Here is a 14,281-nt window from a genome sequence, read left to right as displayed (position 1 = left end):
TTTTTTGAGGGGCCCAAAGAATCTACCATAGGGTTGCCACCTTTGCCAGCAACTAAACCAGAACACAGGGGGTGGGGCAGAAAGCATTGGGGGAGGAGCAGTGATGACATAAGAGGCAGGCACAATGAAGTAGATGGAGTTATGACCTCAGGGTGGGTTATCACATCACTTTCAATGTTGTAATGCCGAACAGAAAGTTTTGATGTCCAGTTCAAAACCACACTGGTGGCAACCCTATCTCTTATCTATATTCTGCCTGTTGAGTAAGCCCAATCCTTTAATTATTATGGGATCTATTATACAGAAATCAGTCATCCAGAAAGCTCTGAAAGATATCAATCCTAATTTAGAAAAACAATTTTTTATTTTTGTTTCTGTAATAAGAAATGAACCTCACTTGATAATTCCTTTGTCAAGTCCTTTGGTCTTATTGGCCAGATTATTGTTTGGTTTTCACAAGGCTGGAAACCGAACAGAAACTTGAGACCCGAACAAGCCTCAGAAAAACCGAACTGTTCGGGTCAAAACCAAACAGGTGGCAACCCTAATCTACCATGAGAAAGGCAACCTATTCATACATAGGGTTGCCACCCGGCCGGTATTTTGCTGGCCTGGCTGGTAAAAATGATGCTTGATGCCAGTGTTATTAATAGGAAAAAACGGCAAGACTATAGGAAGGCCGGTATCTTTTTAGAGAAAATGGTGGCAACCCTATTCATACATATTTTTGGGCCATCAGGTCTGGGGCCGACTGCCATGTTTCAAACATGGCAGTCGGCCCCAGACCTGATGGCCCAAAAATATGTATGATTGCAATTCAGTATACAAGAATTGTATTATAACTTCAGAATAGTTTATGTTTTACTCTTAAATTTAATCCTGACAGACACAATTACAACTACAAATTAACATTTTTTTTTTTAAATGTGTCTCAGACTAATAGACATTTTTGGACAAGTTTATAACTATAAAGCTCATGCATTTTGTGAAAAAGTCTTTTGTACTGAATATTTTGTTTCCCACCCAATAAAAAAAAAAAAAAAAAAGCTAAATCTCAAAACATGCGATGTTTGCCATTCCCAATATGTCTATTGCCCGCAGGACAAGAGAAATATGGCGGGTACGTCATGCACAAGCAATCTGCCATTCTCAATGTGGCAGCCGGATGTCGCAGTGTCGCTCTGTTAGTGACGTGTTGACAGTAACCGGCAGCGGGAACATGGCAGAGGAAGAGCGAGCTGTAGAGGCCGGAGGAGAACCAACAAGCAACAAGGAGAAAACCGCCGAGGAGCTAAAGGAACAAGCGAATGAATACTTCAGGGGTAAGAGCGTCACTCCTTATTGTAGTATAATAAATAGCTTTACTACTCGTGTTGGTTCTGTTCTCACACAATTACTCCTCGTGCGCGTGTAAAGGAGAGACGAGTGAACAATATAAGCCGCATGCTGATCTCTAGCTCTTTCTTATTTATCTGAAGATCTGTACGCGACTGCCACTCATATTGCTGACGTCTCAGTGTTGTTTTGGGTCACTTTCTCTGTAGATAACTTTCTGCTCGTGGTAAATTGAATTGACTTTTTTTTTTTTACATTTAATGATATATTTGCAGCCCATGAACGTGTGTACGTGCGCCTGTCACAAAATAGTCATTTGCCTTTGCGCGAGGGATCTAATCTGTGATGTCACTCCAATGACATCAGCAGGGAAGCCACCTGGAACATATGCACGGGGAATGGCGAACAAGAAGCACATTCTTAATGAAACACAACTGAATCAATAGCTATGTGCTAATAGAAGCTCTTAGTCTCCTCTATTGATGACATGTTTTGGGGGTGCATTTGCGGCCTCTGGATTGAAACATAGCATAAGTGAGACATTGCATTAGTCCTGTTGGTCAAAAACACTTTTTAGCCCATTAACATGCTCGTCTAAAGTTGGCCATAGGCGCCAAACGAGCGGATCTCTCCCCCGATATGCACACATTGAAGTGGGCGATATCGAGGCTGATCCGATCGTGGGCCCTAGGGTCCAACGATTGGATCAGAACGGAGGCGGTCGAATCGCGGAACTGCATCAACGAAAAGATGCGGCTGCGGTCCAACAGGATTTTCTAACCTTATAGAAGCTTATTGGCCCATGTGTAGAGCCCCCCCCCGACGGGCTTTCCCGATCGATGTCTGGCCTATAGTCAGCCAGATGACTTTAGGCCAGATATCGATCGGGAAAGCCCGTTGGGGGGGGGCTCTACACTTGGGCCAATAAGCTGCCGACTTGGTCTGTCGGCAGTCTGCGGATTGCAGGACCGCATCAACGAAAAGATGCAGCCACGGCCCGACGGGATTTTCTAACCTGCCTGATCGACATCTGGCCGACTAGTCCAGATATCGATCAGGAAAGCTGGTCGGGGGGGCTCCACACATGGCACAATAAGCTGCCGACTTGGTCTGTCTAAAGTTGGCCATAGACGCCAAACGAGCGGATCTTTCCCCCGATATGCCCACATTGAAGTGGGCGATATTGAGGCTGATCCGATCGTGGGCCCTAGGGATCAGATCAGAACGGAGCCCAAATGGGCTGTCGGATCGCGGGACCGCATCAACGGATTTTCTAACCTGCCTGATCAGCATTAGGCCAGATATCGATTGGGAAAGCCCTTCGGGGGGGCTCTGCACATGGGCCAATAAACTGCTAATTTTGTGCCAATGGCGCCACCTGCTGGTAAGCTTCCCACCAGTCTGACCACCAAGTAGTCAAGAAAATTGTCTGGAGAAAGAAAAAGGCTGCTCTGATGTTCTTCTGGTTAGGAAAGATTTGAGAAATGTTTCTAATTTTTTTCCTAAGCAGAAGAACATCAGAGCAGCCTCTTTCTTTCTCCAGACAATTTTCTTGACTACTTGGTGGCCAGACTGGTGGGAAACTCACCAGCAGGTGGCATTTGGAAGCATTTGTAAAAGCTGCATCTACTTCTGTGTAAATAGTAGCCCTTCTTCTGTTTAAGCATGTTGATGTAATTTATGTTGGCTAAGTGGAGTTTGGCATCTGTGTGAGTTGCATCTTTTCTAGCTCTTGTGTAAATCAGCCTGGAAGCAAATGAATGCCACACCGAAGCTTGAGGGATCCAGAGCCATATCTTATGCTATAATGGAGGCACCCTACTTATAATATGTAGAGCAGAGTGAGCCCAGGAGCATTCCAGAGTGTCTGCAGCCTGTATGTATTTAATCTATATGAAGGTGGCTTCACAGGTTATACACTTTGACTCATTACTCACCGCATTAGTGATGGTGGCTAGTGTGCACAGGGTGCTTGTTCTATTTTGAACTGGCTTGTTATGTACTATATAAATTCATGGGATTCACTGTGCGGTGAATTTTGTAATGCCGAACTCTTAGAGGCACATTTATTAACAATCGAATTTCAATTTATGCGAGTTTTTTTAAACTCTATTAAATTCAAATGTACTTGAAATTCGACTGGGGGGTTATTTATAAAAAACTAAAAAGAAATAGGATATCTAAAACTCTTACAAATTTTACAGACTCAAAAACTCGAATTCGATTCGAATTAGACTAAACTCGATTCGAGTTTTCTTTCCAAAAAAACTTTTTCCACCCCAGGTAGACCCCCCCGCCCTCCTCCCACCAGGCTAACTACCCCCCCAGGGAAATGCCCCATATTCCATACTTACCCCTCGGCGCAGGTTCTTCCAACGGAGTTGCACTAACCCATCTTCTGGCTCCTCGTTAAGCTGACTGAAAGATCGTCAATTTCCATGTAATTCCGCGCATGCGCAGTTGTCGCAAACCGGCAAACTACTCCATAAATACTGATCTCCCAGTTAGCCAACAGAGGAGCGGAAGATGGATTTGTGGAACTCCGCTGGAAGAATCTGCGCCGAGGGGTAAGTATGGAGCATGGGGCATTGCCCCGGGGGGGTGGGGGGGTATGGGTTTTTTTTCCCCACAGGTTGAATTCTCCTTTAAAGGGTCATAGTATGATAAATCTTGAAATTCGAACTAAAACTTGAATCGAGTTGGGATAATTTACAATTCAAATTTGTGAGTTTTGACCATAAAAAAATAGAGAATTCTAATTTTTAATTTGACCCTTAATAAAACTGCCCTCTAGATTGTGCTATAAATATATTTACTGAAAGTCAAAGTAAACTTTGTCATCTCAGCAGTATACGAATACACAGTGAGATGAGACGCCGTGGCTCCAGCTAGTACATATCACAAAAAGGCACTTACAATACACAATAAATATGTAAACATTTGAAATGTGCAATATATTGGCAGAAAGCGTCTGCCGGATGGGAGCAGCGTGAACAGTCCTTGTGAGGGGTTTGTGGAGTTCAGTGCAATGCAGGAGGCCTTTCTTGCACAGCCCTTGTGGAAGATGTCCTGCAGTGATGGAAGAGCCACTCCAATGATATTTCCAGCTGCTTTGATAGTCCGCTGTAGACTTTTCCGGTCAGCAGCGCTGGCACTACTGTACCAGATGAGATGCAGCTCGCCAGGACACACTCTATGGTGCCCCTGTAGAACACTGTGAGTGTGGGAGGCGGAAAGGCTGGCCCGTTTCAGTCGACTTAGGAAGTGAAGACGCTGCTGAGCCTTTTTGGTGATGGAGGCGGTGTTGGTGGTCCAGGTGAGGTCATCTGAGATGTGGACTCCCAGGAATTTGGTGTTCTTTGCAGTCTCTACCGTGGAGCCGTTGATGTTGAGTGGTGTGTGAGCAGGACGAGTTCTCCTGAAGTCGACGATTATCTCTTTTTCGTTTTATCCACATTCAGTGACAGGTTGTTCTCACTGCACCAGACCGCCAGCTGCTGAACCTCAGCTCTGTATGCCGACTCGTCATTATGGCTGATGAGCCCCACCACAGTCGTGTCATCTGTGAACTTGATGATGTGGTTTGAGCTGTGTCTAGCTATGCAGTCATGTGTCAGCAATGTGTACAACAACAGGCTGAGAACACATCCTTGAGGAGCTCCTGTGCTCAATCTGATGGTGCTGGAAACGTTGTCGCCGATACGAACAGACTGAGGCCTCGCTGACAGAAAGTCCAAGATCCAATTGCACAAAGTGGTGCTCAATCCCAGCTCACTTAGTTTCCCGTTCAGCTTTTGAGGGATGATGGTATTGAATGCTGATTTAAAGTCTTTTAACAGCATTCTCACATAACTGTCTTTTTTGTCCAGATGAGTAAGTGAGAGGTTGAGAGCAGAAGATATGGCATCCTCAGTTGACCTGTTTGGCTGATGTGCAAATTGTAGAGGGTGCTCTTGATGTGTGCCATCACAAGTCTCTCTAACCATTTCATGATGACCGGGGTTAGTGCAACAGGGCGGTAGTCATTCAGGCAGGTTACTGAAGATTTTTGACACTGGAACGATGGTGGTGGACTTGAAGCATGTGGGGATGATCATCTGGTTTAGCGATATGTTGAAAATGTCAGCCATTCTTAAGAGGTGAGCTTGTGCCATCACAGCCTGGGCCTTTCAGAGTTTTCAACCAGCCAATGAAGGCTAACTATGTCCAGTAGATTTTGTGTGGCATTGTATTTTGAGGTTGAACATTACTTCAAAGTATTCATATAGTGCAGTATATTTTAATGGTTTAATACACTTGCAAGTGAGGAAGCGCTGAGTAGTATTTGTACCTATAGTAATTATTCAGGTACTTTTATTGTGTTTTCATGTTTCTTCTTTTTTTCTTGGTAGTCATCAGATTTGATTTGTTTCAAGATCTAACAAATGCTTTTTTTGTATTCTCTTTCCAGTAAAAGATTATGACCATGCCGTGCAGTATTACACCCAAGCCATTGATCTTAGTCCAGACACGGCTATTTACTATGGAAATCGCAGTCTGGCATATCTCCGAACTGAATGTTATGGCTATGCCCTTGCTGATGCTTCCCGTGCCATCCAGCTGGATGCCAAATACATCAAAGGCTACTACAGAAGGGCAGCCAGTAATATGGCCCTAGGGAAACTAAAAGCGGCTCTAAAGGACTATGAAACGGTAATCTTGCCCTACTTTCTCCATCACAGTTGTCTTTTTTTTTACCTTTTTTTTCCCCTTACTTTTCTTTCTGCATTATGTGCTCTTTTATCTCAGGTAGTTAAAGTTCGCCCTCATGACAAAGACGCCCAAATGAAGTTTCAAGAGTGCAATAAGCTAGTCCGGCAGAAAGCTTTTGAAAGAGCAATCGCTTGTGAACAGCACAACCGATCAGTGGTGGACTCACTTGACATAGAAGGAATGAGTAAGTGGAACTGAGAAACAGAGATGAGAAAATTGCTAAAATGTAGCTGATCATTATTAAAGGGGAACTAAAGCCTAACTAAAGAAGTAGGCTAGAAATATTGTACATTATATTTTGGGCTTGTGTACCAGCCCAAGGCAACCACAGCCCTTTAGCAGGGAAGATCTGTGCCTCCAAAGATGCCCCAGTAGCTCCTCATATTCTTTTCTGCTGATTCACTGCACATGCTCTGTACTGCTGTCACTTACTGAGCTTAGGGTCCCACTCACAATATACAGTACACATAGAATAGAAATGTCACAATATAAGGCTGTTTAGTAATTTTAATACAGATACTACATGGCAGCACAGAAACTAAGTGCAACTCGCATCAGAATTTAGTAATCTGCCCTGTAGCATCAGCTTGTATTAAAGGCAAACCTCATATTCGTCTTGATAATTTGTGACGACCCCTAAGCTTAGCTTCTCAACAGCTGCTCAGAGCCCAATGAGCATGTGAGTGTCAGACGATTTCCAAGATGGTGACCCCCTGTGACAAGTTTGAAGTCTTGGATCATTGCTGCCATTGAGAAGCTGAAACTTTAGGCTGGTGCAATAATTATATAAAACATGGAATTTATAGCCATATTCATGTTTAGGGTTTAGTTCTCCTTTAACTGTTATTAATGAGAATAATGTAACTTTATTTCATGCCTATAACAGTAGCATTTAATAATTTTGCTTTCCCTATATTTAATTTTTCAACCATAAATCCATAAGGGTAAGCATGGCTACCATCTTTATACATCTGTCTCTTCAGATAATGAACTTATCTCCTTTAAAATCACAGAATAGTCTCCTTTACTAACATTTTCTCTCTCTTCAGCCATAGAAGATGAGTATACGGGTCCACAGTTACAGGATGGGAATGTCACCGTGGATTTTATGTTGGAGTTGATGCAGTTTTATAAAGATCAGAAGAAGCTTCATCGGAAATGTTTATATCAGGTACGTTTAGTAAGCAAATGTCTGGTCCATATTAAACAACTTACATTCATCATTTTTGCTATACACAGTATTTTACATGAGGCAAAGTTTTTGTACTGTTTGTGTTTTTAAGTCCCCGTCCCAAATTTTTACTTGTTTACTGGAAGCTTTAGTGTAGTCTAAAAACCGTCATATGCATTCTATCAGGGTAGCTTTTTTTGGCTAAACAAGTCCATCACGTAAACAAAGGCTTTCCATGTATTGATCTTCGCTACGTCAGCTAGTGTTTTCCTTTTTTAAGATTTCTACTCTAACTGCACCTGAGTTTACGTTTGACTCTTAGCTCTTTTTTCTTTAGCTTCTTCAACTCCACTAACACAGTTATATTATTGTAATGTTTGGTGCACTTATATTATATGAGTGATTTTATTATGGTTTATATAGTGTTGACATGGTACATAGCATTTTTCAGAGACGTTGTTCAACAGGCCTGAGTTCAGGTTAAACGTTAGTCTCCAAAATAAAAAAAATTGCAGATTTTGTGTATGTGTGCGCAGTGTACATTGTGAGTTGGTTCCTAAACTCAGGCAACTGTCAACAGCATAGATCATGTTCTGTAAAGCTTCTGATGGCTACTGGGGTTTGTTCAGAGGCACAGATCTTGACTGCTAAAACATTTGTATCATATCTTAATTTTCAAGTTTTAGTTCTCCTTTAAGACTAGTCAGGGCTTCAAATTTAGTCATTGATGCCACTTTAAAAATTATATGTATTAATACGTTGCCCCTTTGTTAGAATCTAATTGCTGCATCACCTTTCTTCCTCTGGTAGATGCTGGTACAAGTCAAAGATATTTTGTCTAAGCTCCCCAGTCTGGTGGAGGTCTCTCTGGAAAAGGTTGGTAGTTTAGTAATCTATCATGCTTTTTTGAATATCCGTTCAGTTTTCTGTTTTTTTGTTATCTCTGTTACCTTTGCTTTACATCCTTTCTTGTCCCCCCCCCCATCCCATTTACTTTCCTTTTATGCAGTATCTCATGCTATGTCATATCTGCCCTTGGCTGTCTCTGTCTTTTACAGTCTTGTCTTCCTTTTCTGTTGATCATAGTCTCAACAGGTAACAGTCTGTGGCGACACACATGGTCAGTTTTACGACTTAATGAACATTTTCCATCTAAATGGTCTCCCGTCTGAGAATAATCCATATGTATCCTTTATTGTACCTGGTAACAAATTGGTCATTTGATCGCTGACCATGGTAGTCCTAGCTGAGTAACTTCAGATATTTCCAGGCTACAATCAACTGGATCGTTGCTAAATACATTATTATTTTTGACTTGTTACTCCTTTCATGTTGACTGAAAAGCATAGTTATTATACCTTCATCTTTTAAGTGATAGTCATAGCAAGAAACATGCAATACTCACTCTGAACTCACAAAAAACATGGATTCCCTCCTAGTTTTTGTCATGGTTTTGTTATTAGTGCACAATAAGTTTTGGATCCTGTTAAGCAAATTTTTTGCACCAAATTCAATATTTTAGGATTTGTCTGAACCATAATTTGCATATGCAAATTAGGGAAACAAAGGGCAAATGAGAAACACAGGCAGTGCATGGCTAAAAAAAAATTAATTCCTTGTTTGTGTGAGAATAAATCACATGATTTTATGGAGTCTGTTCAGCTAAACACTTGGATTTGGCTGAATCCAAACCCTTCTGAAAAAGTCAGAATCCCGAAGCGAATCCTGGATTCTGTGCATCCTTACAAAATCAAGTTTATTTGATACCCAAGATATTAAAGCATTTATACAATGTGCATTCTACCCCCCACCCCCATGATTTCTCAATACATTAGAAAAAAATAAAAAGCAATTTTATTATTGACATTTGCAAATATATAGAGACCCTAAGCTCCAAATAGTAATTTTGTTGGAAAAAGTAGGAAGAAACAGTTCTGAAATTCTGCTTAAATGAAAAAAAGTACTATTCATTGTTGCTAGATGGGGAAATTGAAATTGCGCCATGTTTGGCCCTTGCGAGGTATTACATTACCAGTATACTATCCCCTTCCTTCCCCCTTTGTTGTGTCTGTTTTGTTAGCAAGAGTACAATATGCAGGGGGATTATATGTGCATTGGTGATTTAATTATCTACTATCTACCTCACAAGTAAAACATAGAGCAGCTTCAGATTCAGTTTCCCTGTTTAAATGAAGTAATAACAAAAATCATAGTTGAATGAACAGGACAGGAATATTGCTTTAATTACAAAAACATCTAATTTACAACTGGGTGTATTGCCCCAAGACCTGCTAAAAGTGTTGCTTTTATATACGGGGTTAAAAGAAGATGAATATTTTTGCAAGGGACTGCATGTTGAAAATAATATATATTCTTTGAATCAACTACTACTCCAGGCTTTAGTGAGTTTTCCTAAGCTATTGCAGATATTTAATGGTGACTTTGTGGATCGTGGTTCATTCTCAGTGGAAGTCATAGTGACCCTCTTTGGGTTCAAATTGCTCTATCCAGCCCACTTCCATCTGCTCAGAGGTGAGTCAAGTGCTTATCACAACAGCATGTTGTCTCATTTAGTATTACCTGGGTTCAAGCCTTCGTTTTCTGGACAGTTTTTTCTGTTTCTCCAGATTTGGACACTATTACAGTTATATGTAAATATGGCCATAAATATTGATCTGTTTGCTTGTTAACATAATCTTCTCACTGAACCCCAGCTTCTATCTTCTACTGTTGTTTATTCAGTGTTGGGAGGGCTTGTAGGAGTTGCTGTGTTCCGTTCCCCTCTGAAGGCTTTTGGCAGGGGGGGCCCGGTGCCGACTAGTTTATCCTCTGTTTATAGGCTTCAGTTTGTCACTGACCTGGGGTGAATAGTTCCATTTGTTTGGCATGTTCTTCATATTTGTTTTTTACACATGAATCTGTTCAGATATATGTCACTGATGCTTTTCATTTTTATGTGATCCTGTATAACTTCTACGACTGCAGGTAACCATGAAACTGACACTATGAATCAGATGTATGGGTTTGAAGGGGAAGTAAAGGCTAAATACTCGGCTCAAATGTTCCAGCTATTTAGCGAAGTCTTTCAGTGGCTACCACTGGCAATGTGTGTAAACCAACGAGTCCTGGTAAAGTACCTCTGAAATAACAACAAATAATATGCTCATAGTCTTCTTCTTTTTAAAGATTTTCAAGTGTTCACTTTTTTTCTTTGCTTTATCAGATTATGCATGGAGGTCTCTTTTCAGAGGATGGAGTAACTTTGGATCAGATTCGTAACATTGAAAGGAACCGGCAGCCACCAGATTCAGGTGTGATTTCAGGGTGGCTACTGCTTTCATTTATTATCTACTATTTTGATAGTGGTTCTTCTTATGCATACCCTCCCAGCTTCTATTACATATACACAAATATTCCATTCTTCATGTTTTCCCCTGATTGTATTTTAGGTATGTTTTACTAGGGTGTTAGCACCTGTTGCATTTGTTTCATCTACACACTTGTGGTATTAGCTGTGGAGCGCTCTATACTATAAATTATGAGTCCCTAAATTTTTTTTTTTTTACCCATGAGCAACATTCATATGGAAAAAAGGGTTGGGGGAGCAACACAAAAAAAATGTTCTTGGGTGGTGCAAAATAAGTGATGTGATTGGCCATTTGGCAGACCCTGTATGGCAGTATAGTTGGTTTTTATGCAACTTGCCTCCAAGCCTGGAATTCAAAAATAAGCACCTGATTTGAGACTACTGAGTGGAACATCCAAGGGGTTGGTGAGAAACATGTTACTCACGAGCCATTGGTTGGGGATCACTGCTATAAATAGTATTCTTCTTTAAATCGATACAAGGTTGTCCTTATAGTGTAAAGGCTGCAATACCCTTGTCAGAGTGCAACAATTCCAAGTAAACATGGATAGTACCCATAGAGCACATTTTGTCTTTAAATCTTTATGTCTTCATTTCAGAAAATTGTGCACTACATGTTTCGGCTCATTAGCCTTCATTGTGCACCTGATGAAGGCTGATGAGCTGAAACATGTAGTGCACAATTTTCTGCAAATAAAGACATGAAGTTTTAAAGACAAAGTGTGCTCTCCGGGTACTAACTATGTTTTCTTAGTATTCCACTTTACTCTTCAACCCCTTACTTTCCCATTTCCTAGGTCTGCACATATTAAAGATCTACATTTACAAAGTACAGTAGTTCTTTGGTCCAGTAAGCGATCATTCTTATTGCAGCCAGTACAACAGAAGATTTGATTATGTCCCTTTAAAATAGGGATTCTCCGGATTCGGTTCGGCCTTTTTCAGCAAGATTCGGATTCGGCCGTATCCTTCTGCCCGGCAGCAATGAAGGATGCAGACACAGGAGCAAGTGGAGGCCGGCAGTTTCTTGGCCTGTGTTTTTTACTCCGGCTGAGAAACAGCTACATGTGACTGTAGCCTAAAACTAGAATATGTCTTAAAATGGTCTAATTCACAATATGTGGAATAGTGATGTGCGGTCGAAAAAAACTTGACCCTAACCCGCGCACCCCAATCCACACCTGCACCTAACTTCCACCTTCCTATTATAGACCCACTCTGACCAGCCTCGCCAACGACGTTACAAAAGGGGCGGGTTTGAAAAGCGCATGCCTATAAAACCGGAAGTCGTAAGGTCGAGGGCAGGGAGAGCAGATAGGAGAACTCAACCCAAACCCACCCACGACCTGCAAATGGGGGAGCAAGCCGCGGAACCCGCGGGTCCCCCAGATATCAGGCTGGCCCGCACTAATGAGGAACTATTAGAAAATTACATAATCCAGCTAACTTGAACACGTGGAGCAAATCTGACTGGAAGAATGGGAAGAAAAATATTTAGCATAGAACTTGATAAGTAAAGATTTGGTCAAGGGTTTGAATACATTTGCTGGGTACTGTGTGTGTGTGAAAATACGGGAAGAGTAAAACTAATTAATATTTAAAAATTACAATCTTCAGTTGTACCCCTGTGTCATTGGCAGTCCCTATCTTGTCCATTGTTTTAATGTTCAGTTTTCTTTCTATTCCATTTGTTCCTTTGAGTCTAATTATTCCATATATTACACTTTTTTTTTTTTTTCTTTATAGGTCCAATGTGTGACTTGTTATGGTCTGATCCACAGCCTCAGGTAAGGTGTTTTCTGTCCTCTATAAGCCTCATTTATCCTCTTTAATTTTATTAACCAAGTTTACATAGCAATTTGCACACAACTGGTATTGCAATAGAGTAATAGTTCTACACAGCTTCAACCACGTTTTGAAGTAAAGAGAATTGTGTTGTATTGCCAGGAAATGAACTTTGTGATGCTTGTGTTTGCCAGGATGGACGCTCTACTAGTAAACGTGGTGTCAGCTGTCAGTTTGGCCCTGATGTCACGCACCAATTTTTGGAAGAAAATGGTCTAGACTACATTATCCGCAGCCATGAAGTGAAGCCAGAAGGATACGAAGTGTCTCATAATGGTTTATGTGTTACGGTGTTCTCTGCACCGAACTATTGGTAAGAACAGTCTTGCATCCCATCTTTCTCACTGCAGTCCTTTCTTTTTAAAAAACTTAAGATGGTCTGCCTTGTTCCCACAGCGACCAGATGGGCAATAAAGGAGCATACATACATCTCAGTGGCTCGGATCTGAAACCTAAGTTCCATCAGTTTGAGGCAGTGGTGAGTCACTTCTATGATTTTATTAGTCTGCTTCCTGATCTGTGTTCTACCATAAAGGAACTGATCATCACAACTGTCCCTTGTTTGGTCTGTGACAGTTGGAGACAATTGTAAATTACACCTTTCCTTTATGAATTTGTCTTACAGCCGCACCCCAATGTAAAGCCAATGATGTATGCAAATTCTCTGCTCCAGATGGGGATGATGTAAGGAGAAGGTGCCTGCTGCTACCACACCTACTGTTGCCCATCTGATGAGGTAGTGAAGGGGTCCCACTGTATTTGCCCCTGCTTTCCTCTGGAGTCAGACAAGCAACAAACAAAGGGAGAGGAATATTTTTAATACTGTAAAAGAGACAAATGAGAGGGAGAATGGGAACATATGCGCTGTTTGTTACCTGGTTGTGAGTGAACCTTGCTGTGTGTTGCTGAATGAGTGTAAATATAACAGTCTAAGCAAGGGGGGGGGGTTATCAGCTAGAAACGCACAATAACTATACCCCCACCCCATTTCCTATATGGCTTGTGCATACACTCTCCCTCCTGTATATGTCCAAAGCCCCTTTGCGCTGTCTGTAATTAATATGCTTCTAATAAAGATTCTGATAACATGACCACCTACCAAATATCTGTGTTTATATAAGACTATAACTAGCACTGCAACGATAAGCTTTGGACCCACCTATCTGTGTATGGCAAGAACATATCAGTAGTTGTTTTTTTTTTTTGATGCAGTCTTGTATACAGCCATTTTGTATCTCTGCTTCTGACCCTGAACACAGTGAGTCAGACTGCAGCAATGTTAGGACATCTTGTTTTTGTAAACAACTATTAATATCAATATTATATAATTTGGTAATATATAATTAAAATAATTATGTCCCATGACGGTGGTAGTTCTGAATTGATGACCCTATAGAGTGACTTTAATACCCGGCTCCTCGTGTGTATTAGTATTTATATGTTATGTTTAGAAGAATACAGAGCACCAGCAAGCAGAACAATAAGGGGAAGAAAACTTTAAGTTTAGGACTGGAGAGGTCAGAAGAGAAATGAAGAGCATAAAAAAGTCAGATGGGGTAAAAGAGACAAAGACTAAAGATAGTGTTGACTGTAGAAGGAAGGCTAAGAAAAGCAAGGTCACAGAGTCAAAGTTAAAAGGAGAAATAAGAAATTGTGATGAAGAGGAAAAGGGGCAATGAGGGCAAAGTCAAAAAGAAATCAAGAATGAAGCGATGTGGAGTTAAATAACATCACAAAATAAGCAGAAGCAGGTAAAGAAAAACAAAGGCAAGATCGGGGAGCATAAAATAGGGCTACACATGTGGAATTCC

The 14,281-nt window shown here is 41.1% G+C and overlaps 1 protein-coding gene across 1 annotated transcript; it reads left to right on the top strand.

The window, feature by feature from the left end:
- Positions 1-1,150: 1,150 nt before the first annotated feature.
- On the top strand, positions 1,151-13,561 carry ppp5c.S (protein phosphatase 5, catalytic subunit S homeolog). The gene is given in 13 exon segments (NM_001088229.1): positions 1,151-1,322; positions 5,786-6,027; positions 6,124-6,271; positions 7,137-7,258; positions 8,069-8,134; positions 8,345-8,443; positions 9,685-9,790; positions 10,244-10,386; positions 10,482-10,569; positions 12,372-12,412; positions 12,605-12,783; positions 12,867-12,948; positions 13,096-13,561. Coding segments are annotated over 13 exon segments (1,482 nt in total). The 5' UTR covers positions 1,151-1,219; the 3' UTR covers positions 13,159-13,561.
- Positions 13,562-14,281: the final 720 nt, after the last annotated feature.

This window comes from Xenopus laevis, chromosome 8S (genome assembly GCF_017654675.1).
Source record: "Xenopus laevis strain J_2021 chromosome 8S, Xenopus_laevis_v10.1, whole genome shotgun sequence".
NCBI lineage: Eukaryota > Metazoa > Chordata > Amphibia > Anura > Pipidae > Xenopus > Xenopus laevis.
Note: the sequence above shows the minus strand (reverse complement) of the source record. Positions and strands in the feature narration are given on the sequence as shown.